We start from the raw sequence: 20641 nt of genomic DNA on the forward strand, positions 1-20641 counted from the left end.
CCCTCCCTTCCTCCCTCCCTCCTTCCTCTCATTTCTCCATTTTTCTCTCCCTCCCTCCCCCCATCTCTCTCCTCCTCTGAATTTCTAGAAACCAGGAGAGAACATTTAATAGGATTTTGCTAGGTTGCGCATTCTAGTCCTTGTTTATTTTCTTAACGTACAATCGAAAAGTATCATCTTTATATGTTTTCATGCGCCACAGGACTCAGATTTCCTTTTTGGTTTTTAAAAGCACGTGTCGGATATTAGAATTTTTGGAACGTCTGATACACTGTTACCACTTGGTGTACATCACAAACCGCCCAGTGTTGGACGTATCCGCAGGTGCCCTGCTAAAGTGCCTGCTTGCGCTGGGCTTGCCAAGGAGCCTGCTGTTTGAGAGCCATATAACAAAACTAAGATGACAGCCCTGATCCAGCCCGCGTCTCCACAGTTATCCCCTCAGAATCCAGAGATGACATTCCAATGATGGAAGTTGTCAGCACGTATATGTTCTGCCTGGTTAGTGAACACACGGACATCTTATTGATATCACTTGCATTCTTTTTGCGTGAACTCATCAAAACTCAATTATCATGAAATTAAAAACAGGAAACAGTTCTCAGTGTAACAAAAGCATCCAGTGTATTTAACTCTGAGCCGCGTTTCAAGAGAGCCCCATTGTATAAGTGACAAAGCATTTATTACCCCGGTTTATTGTGGTATTACAGAGCGGAGAGCGCTAAATAATCAATCAGTTAATGGTCTGTATGGCAGTTTGAGCACATCGCATCCATTGTGCTTATGCTGTTAGAAGGATGAGCTGATAACTCCAGTGTATGTTGCATGTTTATTCAGAGCGTGATGTCCTAAACTGGGGCTGACGGAAATCTTGAAAAATGCCGCTTCAGCAGCGGCACTTTCAAAGTTGCTCAAATATTTAAGAAATAAGTTAGAGAGGCTCTCGGTGCAAAAGTCCCCAAAGAGAAGAGCTGGAATTACCCTTTATGTTATTCCCACTGTATCTTCTTCTCTAACCAGCTTGAGGTTTTAGAATGAAAATGAACGAACAAAAACTGTCGCCAAGTTTGGGTTATGTCTGTGCCCTATTGGCTCCTTGATGATCATTTAAATACAGATTGTTTATGGCCCAGATGCTCACATGTTCTCTCCCTCCCTTTGTCTCTGTTTTTTTTGGGTAAGTTTTAGAAATTTGGTAAGGTGGTTGTTTCATGATGTGTGTGTCCCATGTCGTGGATATTGCTCAGTGTGCAGCATGGGTGACTGACTTCAAAACATGTTGTGAATGGGGTTAGGTCCACTCTACAAAATAAGTGAGAAGGAACTTCTAGGTGCTGGATTGAGGAGAACACATTGCAAGTCCAGGTTTTAGGTAAAACAAAAGAGGGAGAGAAAGAAAAGAAGAGATGTTCCAAAAGAGGTCTTTTTGAAATCTGTCCTTAATTAGATCACTGTAAGAGGTAGGATTTGTCTATCCATGGAATCAAGGGTTTTTTGAATCCGGACAGAATTTTTCTTCACCTGTTTTGGTGGTTTGAGGCAGCCCTTTAATTTCTGTTGGTTCGTTTTAAATAAGGACCCATTATATGAAAGCTTTAACTCGTCGTGTTTTCTCTCTCTTCTTCCTAGGAGATAAAAGCACCGATTATGCGAATTTTTACCAGGGTTTGTGGGACTGCACAGGAGCTCTTTCCGATGAGCTGTCATTTAAACGTGGTGATGTGATTTACATTCTTAGCAAGGTAAGAAGGCACCCCAGAGTTAAAGGGTGAACCCAAAGCTAGATTTTTATGCATCTGGGTTTACGACACTGGGGAAAAATGCCAATTGGAATTCCTCTAGGTCCTTGTTAACAATTGGGAGTTCACAATAATTAATTATTTTGTCAAGTGAAATATAATCAAATTTTAAACACAATCAGATAACAGGATTCAACTTAACAGTGTGTTTACCTATCACTTCAGTCTTTGGCTCACATCCACACACTGCCTTCTCCAGAAACAATATACTTATGTGAAAGCTAACATTGTAAGGTATTGGGTTATTTATTATGTTTTTCTTTCCTCTTCCTTTTTATTCTTCTGTGTGCTTATTCTGGTTTTGTCTGCCATTCACTACTGGAAACACTGTTTATAGTAGAAGTTTTTCATCTTTATGTAAATACATTGGTGTTCCGACAATTTAAAAGCAATGCTTTTTGTATTCAGACAGGTCTAGGTGATTTTTTTTAAGTTTAACATAGTTGTATTTGTAAACATAATGGCGGAGTCTGTTGCTACGAACATATATAGATATATATATATATATGTATGTGTGTCAGTGTCTCTGCCTCTTAACATACTGGATAATTGAAAATCATTTTGTCTTTAGATCTAAAAGTCATGTTTCTTATTGTGATGACATATGTGAGCTCCCTTAATTTTCATATTTAACTTTCCCTACTGTGATATGGGGATTTCAGTCTACTTTATGAAACTATTTTAGAAACAAATGATGTATGAAAACTATTTAAATATAAGTAGGGAGATATTCTATAAGTCTAGGAGTTTAATGTGGTTTCTTGATTTGAGAAAAATTTGTACTTTTCAGAACGATTGTATGACTTGCTAGATGCAGAAGAGAATTTGGAAATAAGGTCACTTACTGACTCTTTTTTTCTTTTTTTAAAGATTTTTATTTCTTTACTTGATGGACACAAGCAGGGGGAGCAGCAGGCAGAGGTAGAGGGAGAAGCAGGCTCCCTGCTGAGCAGCGAGCGCAGTGTGGGGCTCGATCCCAGGACCCTGGGACCATGACCTGAGCCGAAGGCAGACGCTTAACAGACTGAGCCACTCAGGTGCCCCTCACTTACTGCCTCTTAGCACAAGATGGTTGGTGTATAAAATCATAACATAGAAAATCACAGAACATTTGAATGAGGAATCTGAGTGATGATCATCTACCTGTTCTTGGTTTTACAGCCAAGGAAACTTGGGTCAAGAAAGTGCCAGAGCCAGTGCTTAACTAGGCATCTGGATGCCCAGACCAATACTTTCTCCTTTTCTCTTTTGCTTCTCATTTGAAACTGTTATAAAGTACCTACAAGGCCCATGTTAACACCAAGAATCCAAGAGGAATACTATAGAAGCACTTGTAGATTATTGGGGAAAATACTTAGTAAGCAAATATTGCCAGCTGTGATCATTGCTAGTTGAGATGCCCAGAGCTAAGACTCCTCACTTACTTTTCTCTGCCCTCTACTCCTTAGTCTGTATATTGGTTTTTTAGGGAGAGATGAGTTGACTCTCTAATCTAAGAGTTGGCTCTTAGATTAAGCCTATTATTGAGCATTTTATTGTCCTGAGTTAAGGCAACACTTTTTTTAAAAAAAAGATTTTATTTATTTGACAGACAGAGATCACAAGTAGGCAGAGAGGCAGGGCCCGGGGACAGGGTTTGGGGGAAGCAGGCTCCCTGCTGAGCAGAGAGGCTGACGCAGGGCCTGATCCCAGGATCCTGGGATCATGACCTGAGCCAAAGGCAGAGGCTTTAACCCACTGAGCCACCCAGGCCCCCCAAGGCAACACTTTAAAAAATATATATTTTATTTATTTATTTTTGAGAAAGAGAGCACATACGAGTGAGCACAAGCAGTGGAGAGAGGTAGAAACAGACTCCTCACTGAGCAGGGAGCCCCATGCAGGGCTCAATTCCAGGACCCCAGGATCATAACCTGAGCCAAAGGCAGGCGCTTAACTGACTGAGCCATCCAGGTGCCCCAAGATAACATTTTTTTGAGTGAATTACTTAAAATAGAAACCAATCTGATTCATTTCAGTTCAAGAGAGTTTCTTGAAATTATTCCTCAAATCTACTCAGCTCACAGTTATTTTCACCAACTTAGGGGCCATTGTGTTTAAAATTAAAAGGTTGATTAGCTTCTACTTAGAATTCCAAACTGTAGGATAAATGGCTTATAGTCTTTATATTATTATGGTAAAATGTGAGACTGTATGGTAAACTGTGGATCTGTCCTAAAGCCTTCTTTATGAGTCAGGCGGTCTGCGTTGCTGAAAAGCTCAGAGTACCAACCTCTGGGACACACTGTCGGACAAGTAGAGGTCCCATTGTCTCAGAAAATTGTTTTCTGTTGCTGTGAAGTTAAAAGTACAATCCTAGGTATATATCACACCTCTAGGATCCTGGGGTAGGTAATTTCTGTTCTCCCAGACCTGTTGTGTGGAGACTGTCATTTCATCTGTGAATCTTTATCATAGAGCTAAGGGTAGTGGTGGTCCAGCTTAAAGGAAGAGCATCCTGCCATCTAAAAGGTCTAAATGCTATTGTTTGGGTATCATTTACCAAAAAGAATATCTTCAACCAGCCTTTCACAAGGCTCAAAGTTCCACAATCAGCATCATTTCATGAGGGGCCTTCTAGATATGATTCTTGTATCTGTAGCTCATTTTGGATTTTTAAAGAAGAGACAAGACATTGTTAGGGCAGCATGTTATCACTGTTGGCTGAATGATTTATTACCAATATTTACCCAGCTGTGGACCTGGTAGGAGCAACCAGGTAAATCTTGGTGAGGGTGAAGAGAAAGGATACTTAGCTCCCCCTTGATGGGATGTGGACAAATTCTGGGCCATTAGTGGACATCTTGGCTACTGGTTTCCAGGTCATTTTGGGAGTCAATATCTGTTTGTGGAGACTCTTGCTTCCCCAACTTTGGGGCTACAGTTTCAGAGAGGAACCTCTGGAGACTCTAAAAATTCTTTACTGGTTTGATCGTCCAGTTCTTATCAAAACTTTGGCCAAAATAGACCATAAATTAATGTTATAAATTCATTTAATATGTAAGTGACAGCAATCTGGATGTTTAATGCTACTGTCAATTCAGAACTCATGGTCCTTAGAGTGAAAAATTGCTCAGAAGGACTTGTTTCTGGATCAAGGTAGAGAGCTAGATTTTTTTAAAAGTACAATTAGTATAGAAACCACTAGCATTGTTATATGTCTAGAAATCTGTTTTATCTTTCTCTGAGTTATATTAGGTTTCGTGTTGATAGAATGAAATTTTACCATTGCAATTTATTTTTTACACCATCTAGTGGCTCAGAATGAGTGGTGCAGGTAATTACAGCTAATGTGCACAATGAAAATGATGTCATAAATTCAACTTTAAATCTAGCGGTGGATTATTACTTTCCTATCTCGTGTCAATAAAATGTTAGCATTAATCATAAATTTTTTCATTCATAAATTAATTCTTCTGAATTAAGTGTAAACATTGTCTACATAAGGAAGAATACATTTTAAAGGAGTCTTAATATCTGTAGAGGCATTACAATGTATACTTTGTAAAGAAATTAATGCCACACTTTTCAAATAAAGAATGCCGTTTAAAAGATTTTAAAGAAATATGACTGGGGCACCTGGGTGCTGCAGTTGGCTGATCATCTGACTCTTGTTTTTGGCTCAGGGGATAATCTTGGGGTCACAGAATCAGGCCCAAGTCTGGCTCCCCACTCAGCTTGGAGTCTGCTGAAGTTTCTCTCTACCTCTCCCCCGACCCCTCCCTGTGCACACTCTCTCACTCTCTCTTTCTCTCAAATAAATAAATCTTAAAAAAAAAAAAAAAAAAAAAAGGAAATACAGCTTGCTTTTCAAAATTAACTGACCTATATTTTGCAATATTTAATTATCACTGGTCTAACTTACCTTCTGGAAGGTTGTCAGTACTGAAAATACCCTTAAAAAAGGCAACACAAGATAGTTTAAAAAAAGACGCATTTAAATACAAACAAAATTTAGATAAATCAGGGGCTAGAAATGGTATGCAATGATAAAGAGGGTTTTAATTTTGTAAGTGAAATGACAGAAAAAGATTGAATGAGTTTGACGATAGGGCTGTCTTCATTAGAATTCCCTATAGAAATATAGTTTGGTTTTAAAATTCAGTCCTCTTACTCTGTTTTTTCAAGGAAGCCTTGATGGGGTGTCAGCTGTGCTCAGTCAGCCTGGGGGTGATTTATTTATTTCAGGCCTCTTTTGAGAATTATACAAATCTTAGCCTTAAAAAAAAAAATTTTTTTTAAGTGAAAATCCAATATTGCAATAAAGAAGAGTAAGCAGATAACCTACCCTGCCCCCTTCCCTTTGTGACATTTTGCAATTAGCAGCTGTCACATGACCCCTGGCTGAGCTAGCCTCTCTTTTAAAAAGTGTCTATCATTTTCTAAGTTTTAACCTTCGAAGCTCACTAATAATGAATGTAAGTACCGCTCACCTAAAAAGGAGAGCCAGTAACTTTTTGCTTATAGTTCCTTTTCACCTAGGATCACTGCTGTTTTTAATGTATGAAAACGCAACATGTACTTGGGTAGTTCGGTGGAGATTAGGAAATTTTTTCTTTCTCGCCGAAAGACAATGAGGCACATTTACAGGAATGCATAAAAGTGGAATTTGTAATTTTAATGAGAGCTATGTTGTTAGTGAATTGATTCTGAAACACATGGCCAGATTTCTGATTCGTCAGATAGGGGAAAATCATATTTGAAGTAAAAATATCTTCTCATTTTTTTTTTTTTTGAAAGGAATTGGGTTGTTTAAAATGGTGTCAGATTCCATTACTAGGTTACATTTCATGTCTCTTACCACCTTAAACATGGACATAATATCCTAGTTAATAGTATTTTCATAGAAGTATGTTCATGAAATTTTAGAATTTTAATAGCAGGACTCAGGTTATATAGCTTTAGGCGTATTGTGCTGTCCTGCATACCTCTTTGGTTATGTGATTCTACTGGTTGTTCTGGATTTACATTCCCTATTAGTTTATCTTTCAATCTGTCCTCATCAGTAAATTGCTAACCACATTCCTATTCTTACTTTTAAAGCAATAAATTATTTTTAGAGACTTAATGACAGGGGAGCTATGCTTCAGCAGGAAAGAAGCCCAGTGCTTTGTCTGGTGGTAACAGGAAAACAAGAGAGGTAAGAGTCCTGGGATAGTTGCTCTAGTCTCCGACACGTGTGAATCAAGCACTGCAGCTTTTTGAGAAATTTCTTATTAAGTCAAAATCAGGAAATGTAGGTTGATGGTGTTCACTAATATGTAGTAAAGGGACATTTTTTGCTTGTTTGTTTTTCAGTGTGTATTAGCTTGAGGGTCAAGCATTGCCTCTTGTTATATCTGTTTGTGACTTTCTCAGTGATCGGTGAATTGTGACTGTCACTGACTGTTTGCTTCTCGTGGTGAAAATGGACAGATCCCGTTCCCAGGGCTTTTCTGGCTTCAAACGTACCAGAAAAAGAAAGTAAAATGAAAGTCCTGCCAAGCTCTGCTGGCAGAGTTACTTTCCAGGTCTCTTCATTTTTCCTCTGTGACCATCTGACCCTGGGTGCCCCAAATAGCAGAGCCAACCGCTGAGGAGTAACTAGGACATCTCAGTACAGGACATAACACGGGCGCTAAGCTGGTTCCCGAACCATTATTCTGTCTTACAGCCTCTGGGGAAGGAGGAAGGAGTTTTCTGTGCTTGTGACTGCATTTCTGTGGGTCTGGTAGCGTGTCGTTTCCACGCTGTCAGTATGGGAACGGCTTGGGTACAGTGAGGCATGAACCAGGCAGACCTTCTGCTCGGCAACCCCCAGCCCCTGGCTCTCCCGGAGAAGATGTTTTGGTTCCAGCCACGGGGCTCCTCTTGTTATCTGTGCACTAACGTGTCCCAGTACTTCCCTCTTTCCTCTTACGTAACATGGAAGGAGCATTACAGGAAAATGTTGACAGCTGAAAGGGGAAGGTGATTCTGGGAGGCAGGCTGGAAGGCTCAGCCCCGGCAGTGGCTTGAGAGGTCAAGGATAAGCCAGAAGGCCGTGTCAGAGATGCAGGCGGAGCGGAAGTGGCAGTGAGGGGCGGTTCCAGGGCAAGGCCGGGTGGTTTAATTCTGCATGGAATAAACTAGAAGCAGAACAAAACAACTCTAAAGACAGCACAATGTTGATAATTTTTTAAAAATCTGATATTGAAAAATCCATGGCCTCTTATGGCCTTTTGTCCCTCCTGCCCCCAAAACTCAGGGACCTCCTTAATGTATGTATAGCAATGTTTACTCCTTTGAGATGTCTCCTTCCTCAGCCCTTTAAAGGCCAGATTCCCTTTGGAAGAGCAGGGTAGAGAACTGCTCGTAATAATCAGATTGCCTTATAGTGCAGAACATTCTCTGTTCGTTGTCCTGGTATTTTGCTATACAATTAGTGGGAAGAGAGCGGGAGGGAACGAGAAAAGTTTGTTGCATACCTGCAATGTCCCTTTCTAGGCACTCGATATGCTTTCACTCATCTTATCGTAAGACAACCCTATGAAGTCTCTGGTGTGATTATTTTCCAGATGAGGAAACTGATGCTCAGGAAGGTTATTATGTCAATTACCTGAGGATACCGGTGAAAAAATACTTTCTTCTGGAATCAAAGCAGATCTGACCCTAGAGCTTTCTCTCTTTCTATTTGGCTCCACCTACCTACATGGGGGACTAGCAGTATTAATTTCTCTCTCTTGACCCTGAACTCTTTGAGGTAGGCATTGTGTCTTAAGTATTATTGCATCCCGAATACCTAATACCATGTTTAGTATGAGTTTGTGAAAATACAGATTAAAATGGGAAATAATCCTGAAAGCTTAAAAGAATTTAGAATGATGGAATCATAGAGGAATCCAGTGCTAGCCCTTTGCTTTATAGGTGAGGAAATCTCAAGGCTCATTGTAACTGGGAAAAATAAATAAAAGATGCAAGGAGAAAAAGACTACCCCTGTGGAGACCTTCAAAGATGAGAACTTGGCTACTTGAACTTCCAGCCCAGCCCTGAGGCTCTCAGCAGGCAAACTACAAAAGGGGCTCACCTTGTTAAGTATGTAACTATGTTAAGTATGTAACTGGATTACTACGCTGTAAATATAAAGTATAAAATACAAAAAATAGAAAGCATTAAATATAAAAAATATATAAAATATAAAATCAAAGAGTGCTGTAAATATAGACCCAACAAATCATCCCTAGAGAACTTGGGGATTGCCCAAGGTTGCATTTCTAGTTAGTAACAGCCCTGGGATGAGACTCTGGAACTTCTGGGAAAATAATCACAAGGACAACGAGGAGCTGAAAACCCAGTAGATTTTCCTTTACACCTGCACCCTGTTGCTACATTTACAAGGTTCTGTCTTCAGCTCTTTTGTACACACAATAAATTCAACCGAATAATTCAGTTCTTCAAAGAACTGGGATTATTTGGTCCCGGTTGTGCAGGAGATGGATACCTTTTTTTCTGCAGGTGGGATTTAAACCCTTCAGACAAGTGTCCTACCCAGGGCCTGAGGAAGCATGGTGGGCAGCAGCCAGCCCCAAGCAGGAACAACATACTTCAGACTGCAAAGCTAAACACACTTCAGAATAAACGTTTGTTTCGTCATTGCTAAAATTCTTCCAGTATGTCTAATATACACAAAGGAAAAGATCCACCTTTTGGAAATTACACTTCTTAAGAAAGTATTTGGGATTGGTCAACTGACAACGTCATCCAAAATAAAGACAGAATGTGCTTCGTCACCCGGTCCATTTTTATTGAACACCTTGTACCCATCAGCTGGGTGGGACATACAGAGCAAGGGTAAGACGGTGCCCTGATCTCAGTGAATTTGTATTTTATTTTCACTGAAGGGACGAAACTAAAGTACATCAGATCCACTGTGGAATAAATGCTCAGCTTGAAATGAAAGCTGTTAATGCAGATTAAATATTTGGAGGCCAATGCATGATAGCTCGGTCATTTGAGTCAGGTCGTATTTGCTGGTTAGGATTTGGGTGAGAGACGGGAGACATTCCCTGGGGAGGAGAGCATCACGTGCAGAGGTGGGAACGAGCGTAGCATGGGGTCGGACCATGTGGGCCAGAGCAGAGGACTTTGAAGTTTCTGCACTGGGGAGCTGGTGTAAGTGCTTGAGCAGTGCTCACCACAGACACTGGGGCAGTTTCTGCGAAGAAGAGAGAGGCCAAGTTGATGATGCAGTAACCCCAGGGTAAGATGATGACTGATGACAGACTGGAGCAGAATGGCAACAGTTGGAAGAGGCAGGTGGGTGAGCCTGAGAGCAGTTAACGGAGTCTCCTACTGGTCAGTGAAATACACTGAGTACCAAGGCCACTTTCTACTGAATACAAATTCAATCTTTTCTTAGCCTACCATCAGTCTGAATAGCGGTTCGAATCATCAGACCGAATAGCACTTTTTACTGGGTGGTTTTGTAAATGTGGATTGTGTAGAAACTTGAGTTAAATGTGTCTTGACTCTGGAATAGAAATAAAGATCTGTTATAATAACTAAATTCTTTTTTTTAAATTTTTAATGGTTTTTTTATTTATTTGACAGAGAGAAAAATTATAAGTAGGCAGAGAGGCAGGCAGAGGCGGGCAGGGGGCGGGGAGCCAGCTTCCTACTGAGCAGAGAGCCTGATACGGGGCTTGATCTCAGGACCCTGAGATCATGACCTGAGCTGAAGGCAGAGGCTTTAACCTGTTATAATAACTAAATTCTTATTAGCTTCCTTGCTTGTCCTTTGTCTCTCTTGCTTTAAAAATGGAGCTCACAGTACAGAAAGGGAAAAAAAAGTAATTCTTTGAATTAGTGTAACTCAAAGTCACACCTGCACCATGAATTATAAAGTAATGCGGTTGATTTCCATAAGCCGCCAAGAGACTCAGTGTCTTCCAGCAGGTTCATAGAGGGTGCTGTTCAGACATCATGGAGGATCTTGAAGAGGGTTAGTGTCGATTTCCTCATTTATCAGCTCAGAGACTAAGATTCAAGGAGTTAATGTGTAGCTAATAATAGTAAAACACTGGGGTTGTCAGGTTCCTGTTGGGCATTTTTCAAGACGAAATGATGGGCTTATAAGAAATGAAAGGAAGCTTAGACAGTTTCTAGTTGAAGATAGTAAAAAGGAAAAGATTGAAGAGGTAGCCTTGAAGAAATTATGTCTGTATTTTAAATAGGTGTTGGGGAGCCTGGGTGGCTCAGTGGATTAAGCCGCTGCCCTCGGCTCGGGTCATGATCTCAGGGTCCTGGGATCGAGTCCCACATCGGGCTCTCTGCTCAGCGGGGAGCCTGCTTCCTCCTCTCTCTGCCTGCCTCTCTGCCTGCTTGTGATCTCTCTCTCTGTCAAATAAAATAAAATCTTTAAATAGGTGTCTAGTTTTCATACTACCACAATGTTTATGAAAAATTGAGACTATCACAGTGAATAGTTGGAAAACAGTGGTAAAGTCACCTGGTTGTGAAAGTCAATGCATTTTATATTTTGTGAATCAAATTAACTTCATTTCTGCAAAAGGATAAAATGTTTCCAAGCACAGATACATGTTCAGAGAAAGGACAGGTCATCTTTCCACCTTTCTAACACCTGTTGCATTCAGACAGGTTGGTAACTAGTTTGTGGAATGCTGGGGTAGTATGTATGCATCAGGAAATCTTTTTAAGTGTTTCCAGTTTCTGTTAAGGCAATATTCTTTTACCACGGGGTTTGCAGAAAGTGGACTAACACACTTAAGAGATGAGAATCATGGTGCTGAGAAGGATTCCAGTGAAATGTCAGGGCCTTATTTAAGTGTAAAATAATACACTGGCAGAGAGCAGAGATTTAGTGAATGGTTGAAATACGGACACATGTTTACCGTTGAGCTGGTTTCACATGATCAGGACCCATCCTTTCTCCCGGCCCCGATTACATAATCGCTTGCATTTATTGCCTAGTAACGATTAGCTGAGGCCGAAAATTTGACTACAAAATAAAACAAATAAAAACTATTTTAATGGCAGGAAAATTGAAAACAGAGGAGTTAGAGCGCAACGGTGCCATGCCGCTTTACGATTATTTTCTCGGATTATTGGGCAAGTTTGGTCTTTTTTTTTTTCCCCCTGCTTTGACTGCCACATTACATTTTGCCTGGAAGCCATCCATTTTGCAGATATTGGATTTCTTTTGAGTACTATTTTTATACACTAAGCATCACTACACCTCTGGATCTTGATCGCATTACTACGGGAGGAGAAAGAGGCTTTGTGTTAGTAATTACCTAACATTGTCAGAAGCTGACTGCAGGCCTCTTTCTAGTGATAACAGAATAACCACATAATGTCGCTTTATAGCACATGATTAATAGAAAATAATTACACGTCCTACAAAGGGATGTAATATTTCTTATAAATTGACTGGAATGGTTTCCTGTAGATTAAAGGACTCTTCATTATTTTATCAGTCCTCCCGAAGCGCAATCACTTGCCTATGTTAGCGTTTTAGTGGATGTTAAAAGGCGAGTGGGGTGAAGGGTGCCAGATGGCAGACCTTCTTGTACCTGCGATCTCGTGTGCTGTAAAGATGACATGATGCTTCCTAACCTTTGAGAGATTTAGATGACAGCCTGGTATGGTTTGTTGCTCTGTTTTTTTGTTTAATAACAAGATAAGACTTGAGGGGTGTTTATCTTTTTTTTTTCTTTTTAATGATCCGCCTGTGACTTCTAGAACAATACTATAATTAGTACGTGGACGGTGAGGCAACACTATGGATTGCATTATTTTCCACGGTGTAAGTAATCTGTCCTTTGCCATCACATTTATTTGGGAGCGGAAAAGAGGGAAGGCAAAGAGGCAGAGTCCCTTCTTCGAAGGGGAAGCTTGTATGGTATCAAGTCTTGAGGCTCAAGTTTAGAATATCGTACTCCAAGAAGCATCTTCATTCCAATTTATAGGCAACAAATGGTTTAATTGGGATTCATGTTGCTCCGGAGGCTCATACAGAGGATGGTAATGATAAAAGTAAAAGCTTCTGTGTTTGCAATCTTGTCGACATACTCTAATGGCCTCAGTGTAAATCCATAAATTTGCCTCCTAGATTTTTACCTCACTGTATTTTATCTTACCTCTTAATGCCACACAGGAGTGTTCTATGGAATTCCTTACAAATGTAAAGTAATAAACATACTGATTTTATTTTACCCTTTTCTGATTTAAACCTGTGATATTTTAGAGTACTTTTATGAGCAAATTTCCTATGCTTTTGAGTTACTTTAAATTAAGTAAAGCATTTAAGATGATTAGAGTCTGAAACTTTTATGTTTTCCTAGAATGATACTTTTAAGGGATGTGTTTGCGGCTGATTAAGCTCCTCCCTCCTGTTTCCGACCATACTTTCTATTAAATAAATCTTACCAGGGACCGTCAGGCAGAATTCTCTCAGGTGTGAGGTATGTCACTGGTCCTTTGGTGAAATGATTCTTCGGAAATCAGTTTCTTAAATTTGGTTGTGAGTGGGCTTTTTGAGAACAGGAATGTGCCCTTACTTGAGAGTACAGATGATAGCCAAAGCGGTATGTTATAAAGTGAGCTAAGTGTCATTTGTGTGTAAACCTGGAGGCCCCGAGGGCCGTTCTCAGAAAGCAGATTCTGGTGTTCACACACCCTCAAGCCAAGTGTGCTCTGTCTGCCTCTTGGTGGAGGGTGTTAGTTCTTTTACTCTTTACAAATAATCAATTAAAAAAAAAAATGTTAGGCTGGCATTGGTAGGAGCTTTCCTATTCAAACTTAGCCTGGTAACCATCCATTTTGAAATCTTACAATGTAGGCCTTTTGCCTCTGGAAGGTTAAATACATTTGTTTTGTGAAGCATTAGGCCCTAATTGTATTCATTGCCTTAAAAATTGAGAAGGGCAGTTTTATTAGGTACCTATTAAGATATAATGATTGCTAATCATAGCTTTCAGTAAGTTGGTGTTTCCTTTCTGATAAATAGATCCTACGGAGATTTTAGCCACCGTCACTGAGTTCAGGCATCAGACTATTTTCATTTCTTAGATAGTTGTATCCCCTAAATTCACACTGACATTGAACTTTGAAACTTAAGATCTTGAGTCCTCTGCCCCATGAGCCAGAGCTGTGCCCTCATTAGAATAAGAAGCGTAGGGTTAACAGCCTGACTCCCCAGCCCTTTTCCTTCCACCTTATTCTTCCAAGAAACCGGATCCTGGAACAACCCACTGTTTAAAAAGCACATACAGATTTGAACCTGATATTCTGTCTATTGATAGACTACATGTCAATACACACATGCCAACGTTGCTACATTTGTATTGAGGAATTGTATGATTTTCCTTTCTGATAGCCAATAGCATATACTAATCAATACAGATGTTAAGTCTGTGCTAGTATGAACATTCCCTCCCCACGTGTAACTCGATATGCATATGCACATTTATCTATGACTCAGATGTTGGAAAATCATAGCCTATTGAATTACTTTGGGGATTGATTTTAAAAATTTATCTTCTATGAAAAATTAAATTTGGGTCCTACAGTGCTTTTGCGGAGTATTGCTTTTGGAAGATATTATTCTTGAAACTTGTAATTCATTTTACTTTGTTTGTATCTCACTAAACATAAATAAATTTGAGACAAAAATACATTAGTCAATCTGGCAGACATATGAGGCCCATCGCTGTGTGTTCATGATGCCGACAGCCGTGGGGTCTCTCAGTGGAGGCAAAGGGGAGAAAGGCAGGTGTGGTTTATCTCCCATTGCAAAGTAAATCCCAAAGTGTTTCATCAATCACTCTTTTTTTTACACCTGGATTAATATTTCACCTTTATAACTTGAGATACTTTATTTCTTGTTGATCTTCTGCTCTGAGGGTGAACCTAATACCACCTTTTAATTCCTATCACCCACCCTTTATCTCCCTTTATCTAATATAGTTTTTGATTAGGGAAAGCTGAACAGTGCATGCCTTGGGGAAGCTTTTTAAGAGGAGCCTTGAAAAATTATTTTGTAAAGCAAATATTTTTGGATATTATTAGTGTTCTCTTATTTCCTCATTTATGTGTTTAAAATATCTATATTCACGTAATAGATTTTAAGAAGGGGCATAGCTCTGCCTTTGAAATAATTTTCAGTCATATGAGTTTAACTAGGAAAAAGTTTATTGTGAAAAAGTAATTATTTCCTTGCTAGATGATAAGCTTCTTGAAGGCCAAGATCGTATCCTAAGGGTCTTTGCTGTGACCTTGTAGAATCTAGCACTGGTGTTTGCACAGAAAAGGTGTCTCCCCAGGCTCTGTGTGTGGGTGTGTGTGAGTGAGAAAGAGAGAGAGAGCAGGGAGGGAGAAGGGAAATGGCCCCGGGGAGCTGACTTCCTCATGGAGTTCCATTTGCTAGGTTCTTCTCCCAAGTGACTGTTTCTGTGTGCTATATAGAGTAATAAACAGGCTTTGTCTTATATGTTAATTTAAATCGTTGCCTAACAGCATTTTTAAGTGTCCAGAAACAAAGGAAAAAAGATTAAAATGTTTCAATTTGCAGCTCAAGCTCTTGTAACTTTGTAAAAAGAAATAACATTTCTAAGAAGTCGCATATAAACGACATTGTACTTATACCAGTCTAAAGGTTAATATTGCATATTGTTTTCAATTAGGAATACAATAGATATGGCTGGTGGGTAGGAGAAATGAAGGGAGCCATTGGCTTGGTGCCGAAAGCCTACATAATGGAGATGTATGATATTTGAGAGTCCTGGGTAAGTACATTTTAATCCAATATTCTGTAATAGCTCATATGTTCTCTTGGTCCCTGTGTTATGAGTCTTTGCCTTTTGAAAAGTCTTTGTAGTTTTCTGATAGCACAAAGATCATGCTCCCATATCTTCTTCTTTTTAAAAAAATCTGGTTTGATTTTTAAAATAACTTCATAGCATTTACTTTGGAAATAGATTATTTAGATAAAGTCCCTTTGCTAATAACTGGATGTTTTCAGACCTTCTCTTCTTGAGTAAAATACCATTCTTTCTGGCCTTTCTGAAGAGCTGAATTGACAAAATGTTGAGTAAATACTCATTTTTCCTTGCCTAAAAGTGTATTTTTTTTTCTAAGCAGGAAAAAATCAACATTTCACTGGAAAAAAAATTCAAATGCAGCTTTCCTTTTTTGCCTACAGAAAAGGAAGATTCTCCTGCTCATCTGTAAACGCTTTGGATTTAAAATCAACTTGAGAGCATGAGTGGCAGTTTGTAACCTTTTCGAGTTTTGTTGAACATTTTTCTTTGTTATTTTATGCATTCAATATAATATTCCTCTGATGTGAAATTAAGTAAAGAATATTAATTGAGTTAGAGGCAAGCAGTAAAGTTGTACCTGTTGCTGTTTTGCGAAGATGAAAGTCTCATTTTTATTTGCTCATTTGATTTGTGTGAAGAATTCAGCCCAATTTTATATGTTCCTCACAGTCACTGCTGCTTTTGCTGATTTTGGTAATTTCTCTTCCTATTGGATGTCAGTGATATTTTAGAGTGTAATATATAATTTCATTGAAATTTTAATTAAATCTATCATGTAAGCTTTTGGTAGATGATATCTGAAGACTGTGGCTTTGTTCAAACTTTGTAGAGGATCGATCGTGGTGCTGATTTTTCACACAGTGACATGTTTTCATGAAAGAATTTGGACTGATTTTTGCCTCGTGTTGAAGAAAGCCACAGGAAAGAAAGAATGACAGAGCCCCCGGGACACATGTGCAGCCCAGAGCCACAGCGTGCCTGAAGCCCCTTATCAGGAACACACAGCCCACCCTGGAGACGGGCTGGCTGACGTTTTCCACCAGAGTTGTGTTTAAATTTAATAAAATAAAAAAAAAATTCATCGGAAAGCCCCTCCTGCCTCCTACAGCGCCACAGAGGATCCCCTGTATTCTCAAAGTGAGAAGGTCTAACGGAGCACTGTCCGTCCGTGCCCGCTCATCGCTGTGCTGCTCAGTTCCCAGCACAGAACAGTAGGGCTCCGGGGTTGGGGGTGCGGGGGCGTTGAGCTGTGCTTCTCAGAACCATGAGGAGGAAAGGAAGGGCTCCGAGAGGAGAGCCTGGAAGTCATGGTGGGAACAGGTACCAACAGGTGAGTGGGAAGGTGTAGGGTGAGCCTGACTTCAAAGGAATGTGCTGGGCTGCCTGAGCAGGCTTTTTGCAGTAATAACCTGACCTTTTCCTGTATGTTTGAAGTCGGGGAGTTGTAAATGCCAACGGGGTATCAGTGTGGCCGTGATATTGAAATATAGATATCTGTCTATCTATCTATATCTATATATATCTATCTCCCAAAATGCACTGATGATTGGATCATTACAGAGTCACCTAATATTGAATCATTGATTAGTAGCCACTATTTTTGTTGAACTTTCCAGATCTTTGCTTTATAAAGATTCTAGCTGTGAACGTACTGATATTTAACCGCCCTTATTTATAGAAAATTATTTATAAGCAATATTTCAGAACTTACGTTTTACCATTGTCTTCTTACTGCTGTGATCATCTGAATTCAAATGTAGTGAAACTGATTTTTTAGTTTTGGGGATTGTGAGTAGACTCATTTATGTAAATTAGACGTTGTCGAGTTAGAGCTTTCAGAAATTAATTTGTGCCCTCGTTTAATCTTGTCCTAATAGAGAGCCGTTGGAGTCGATTGAAATCATCTTGGCAAAAGTGAGATGACCAGAGATAAATTTAGCGATCTGTTTTTCAAAGGCTGAGAGATTGAAAAGCAAAAAGCAGCTGTGGGTTTCCCTTGAACGTATAGTCTCGGTTGTAGATACAGGTTTTGGGCTTCTTTCTGGTTTGAGTGAAAATTTCAGGGCTGGGCCAGTAGGTGGCAGCAGCTTTTCATCGCATACCCAAGCCCTGGGCACCCCCTCCCCCACTCGGGCACAAGCTTGAGCAGAATGTAAAGCATGTAAAAGATTTTTGCCTCCTTTTACAGTTAATCCAGGAGAGGGAGTCCTTTGCCAACTGATGACCAACAATTCCAAGCCAGATAGTCTCTGTGAATGGTGACAATACAGATATAAAGTGTTACTTCTGTCCAGAGCTCCTCTGGCCTTTGTTCTTGTTTAACTTGAACATAGGTGGGAGATAAGAAAGGAGACAAAAGATTTAAAATGAAAGTGACAGGGAAAATAATCATTACTTTCAACTCATGACTACTTTTCATTTGGCGAAATCATTTGTATACTACCAGGGAGAAAGTTTTCTTTACACCCTTGACAATATATCACACTCTCTTCAAGATCATAATAATATCATTAATGTGCATTTAAACAACATGGCTTGTTAGAAAATATGCTAATTGCTATGTTCTCATTATGTTTGCTTAGCTTTTATTTGTTTTTCTATGAACAGTTAGAGAGCTAATTTTTTTCAAAGGTGATTGTAAGTCATATTTTATATAGCATTTTGCTTGATTATTTGCTCTGTACTGAATTTGTACTCTATTGCCATTAGATCTTACAATAATGTTCCACTCTGCAAATTTTTAAGGTTCAAATAAAGTTTAATTGTTTGCAAACTGTTATGATGCTAATAATTCAACAGCCTGCTGTGTTACTAATGAAATTACTTTGTTATGATTAATTTGGAAAATAGTGTGTTGATTGTAGTAATTAAGCACAACAAGGTGAAGTAAATGATTCTAATGCCATCTGGCCTCCAAACTGAATGAAGAAATGAAATAGAGCTGTCATCTGAATTTATTCAAAGAAGTAAGGATAATACAAATGACTTTCATTGCTGTAGGATTTACACTTAACCACAGCTCACTCTGTTCTGTTTTTGCCAATTCGTTGCATGTGACACTTTTTCTTATGAAAAACAATGTTGCTTAGCCTAGTTATTGTCTTGAATACTTTATATTATTTGAAGTTGACTATTTTTACCTTGTGTTAATTTAATTACAGATAATTACATAAAGTATCATAGGATCATAGAAAATTACTTTGCAACCATCTGTAAGTGAAATCTATATACGTGGGGGGTGGGTTGCTATTAGTGTACAAATATGTCGTATGGCCTTTCATAAACAGCAGAGATTTCATTCAGTTGTTTCTAAACTGTTTCCAGTCAGGATTCCCTCACAGTTCTTATGATTTCTACCTTTCCTATAATTTCTGCAGTCTGAACTATTGCTACTCACTTGACAGAGGCTGGTGACTTCCAGGGCCGTGATTAAACGCAGACCCCAGAAATGAGTTCTAGAGCAGAGATCCCAGATTTACTCTTGAGCCACCGTAAGACACTGACTTCAGCACACGCGTGGTTTAAAAAAGTTTGAACTTCGTCATTGAGACTGAGTGAAGCATTGTGTAAATTTTCAAATGAAGAAAAGTACTTCTAAATTTCAAATAAATCAGTCGTTTGTATTTCAGTGGAATAGGCTTTTAGAGACACAAATTGTATAGAAATCACTTTTCTCTTGAGTTCAGGAGATTGAAGAATATTGAAAAGTAGTCTCCATGGTAAAGAAAGAGGTGGTGGAGAGGAAAACATGATGAAGCCATAGAAGACACAACGTGCTTCAGAGGTTGAAGGAATATAATGAGAATATGGGACATTAAAACATCTGTTAAAATGGCTTAGTTTGTGAGTGAAATCCCAAGTATTCTAGAACACAGAGAAACAAATCAGTAGTATATTATTAAAGTATCTTTGTACAAACTTAACCTACACTGTAATGCATAATTTAAACAGTTAATCTTCTTGGTTCGGAACAAGGGAAGTCTAAACATGCTCAACATTCCCGTTTACTGCCTTAACAGTTGAGTTTTAGAATTTCTGTTAGAACCCCTGATATATAACATTCTGTGATGAGATAAATACAACATTATATGATCACAGTAACATGGAGTGACATTTTATTAATGGTTTGAAGGGCTTTTTCTTGTTTTCCCTAGTAGAATCTGCCCTATCATTACTTGGATGCAAACATAGGATTTATTGCCAGTGGGATACTTCAGAGTATATGGTGTGTGTCCAGTAAATACTTGTTAATTAACTGATTTGGCACCCTACCGTTTCTCAAGACCTGAGATTTAAGACGAGAAGCGAAGAGCTTGACTTCTATACCTAGTAGAAAAAAATGTCTTTTTCAGTGAATACATCAGCGTTCTGACTGACATTCGCTTCGTCAAAAGATCAGTCCCTTTTATTGAGTCTCTGAAAGTAGTCCGACTGTCTCCATAGCCCCATCAACAAGTGGACGAGATTTGATTGGTGGCAACAGGCGAGTGAGATGGAGAATAAGGAAGGTGAGCGTGGTGTCTCCTCTCTGTTCTGGCCGGTGTTGTCACTCTTCTAAAGAAGGCACAGATGACTCAGGCAGCTTGGGGCAAGTGATCTAGTTTCACTTTCCCTTACCTTCCAAATCACAGCCGGCTTGGGTTCCACCTGGCCCATGTCAGAGACGCCCTCTGATCTTGGAAGTTGCAGCCTTGAGTGGATCAAAAAGGAATTTCGGAAGAGTGGGAGGTTTCACAGTTGTTGCCAAATCCAGCCATGATTCATTTCCGGATCTCTTTTTAAGCTTTACTCCCTATTTCTTGAGAAGTTGTATTATCGTGTTCTCTTGAATGCTTTGACTCCCCAAAGCGAAAGGACCCATCAGTGTGGAGAGCAGCCTGAGTCATACCAGGGCTGGGCTGCGCCCTGAAAGGAGTGGGAGGAGGTTGGAAGCGAAGCAGGGCAAAAGAACCTATGAATACGTGCCGAGGTGTGAAAATATAAAGCGTCTCAAAAGCCCATTT

General features: G+C 39.4%; 1 protein-coding gene and 1 long non-coding RNA gene across 5 annotated transcripts in view; both read left to right on the forward strand.

Annotated features, from left to right (window-relative positions):
• Window positions 1–18411, forward strand: part of SKAP2 (src kinase associated phosphoprotein 2) — a 172079-nt gene extending 153668 nt beyond the window's left edge. Inside the window, exons 11-13 of one of the 4 annotated variants that reach the window (XM_082693203.1) lie at window positions 1630–1742; window positions 15501–15602; window positions 15955–18411. In XM_082693203.1, the coding sequence (XP_082549329.1) occupies window positions 1630–1742; window positions 15501–15593 (206 nt within the window). In that variant the 3' untranslated portion in view covers window positions 15594–15602; window positions 15955–18411. Of the gene's footprint in view, window positions 1–1629; window positions 1743–15500; window positions 15607–15954 lie in introns of all 4 variants that reach the window. The other 3 variants (XM_082693204.1, XM_082693202.1, XM_082693205.1) reach the window with 3 other exon arrangements.
• On the forward strand, window positions 1749–15418 carry LOC309845361. The gene is made up of 2 exons (XR_014301241.1): window positions 1749–11030; window positions 11223–15418. It is a non-coding gene; the product is annotated as an uncharacterized lncRNA (long non-coding RNA).
• Window positions 18412–20641: the final 2230 nt, after the last annotated feature.

Source organism: Mustela nivalis (genome assembly GCF_964662115.1).
Source record: "Mustela nivalis genome assembly, chromosome: 12".
Classification (NCBI taxonomy): domain Eukaryota; kingdom Metazoa; phylum Chordata; class Mammalia; order Carnivora; family Mustelidae; genus Mustela; species Mustela nivalis.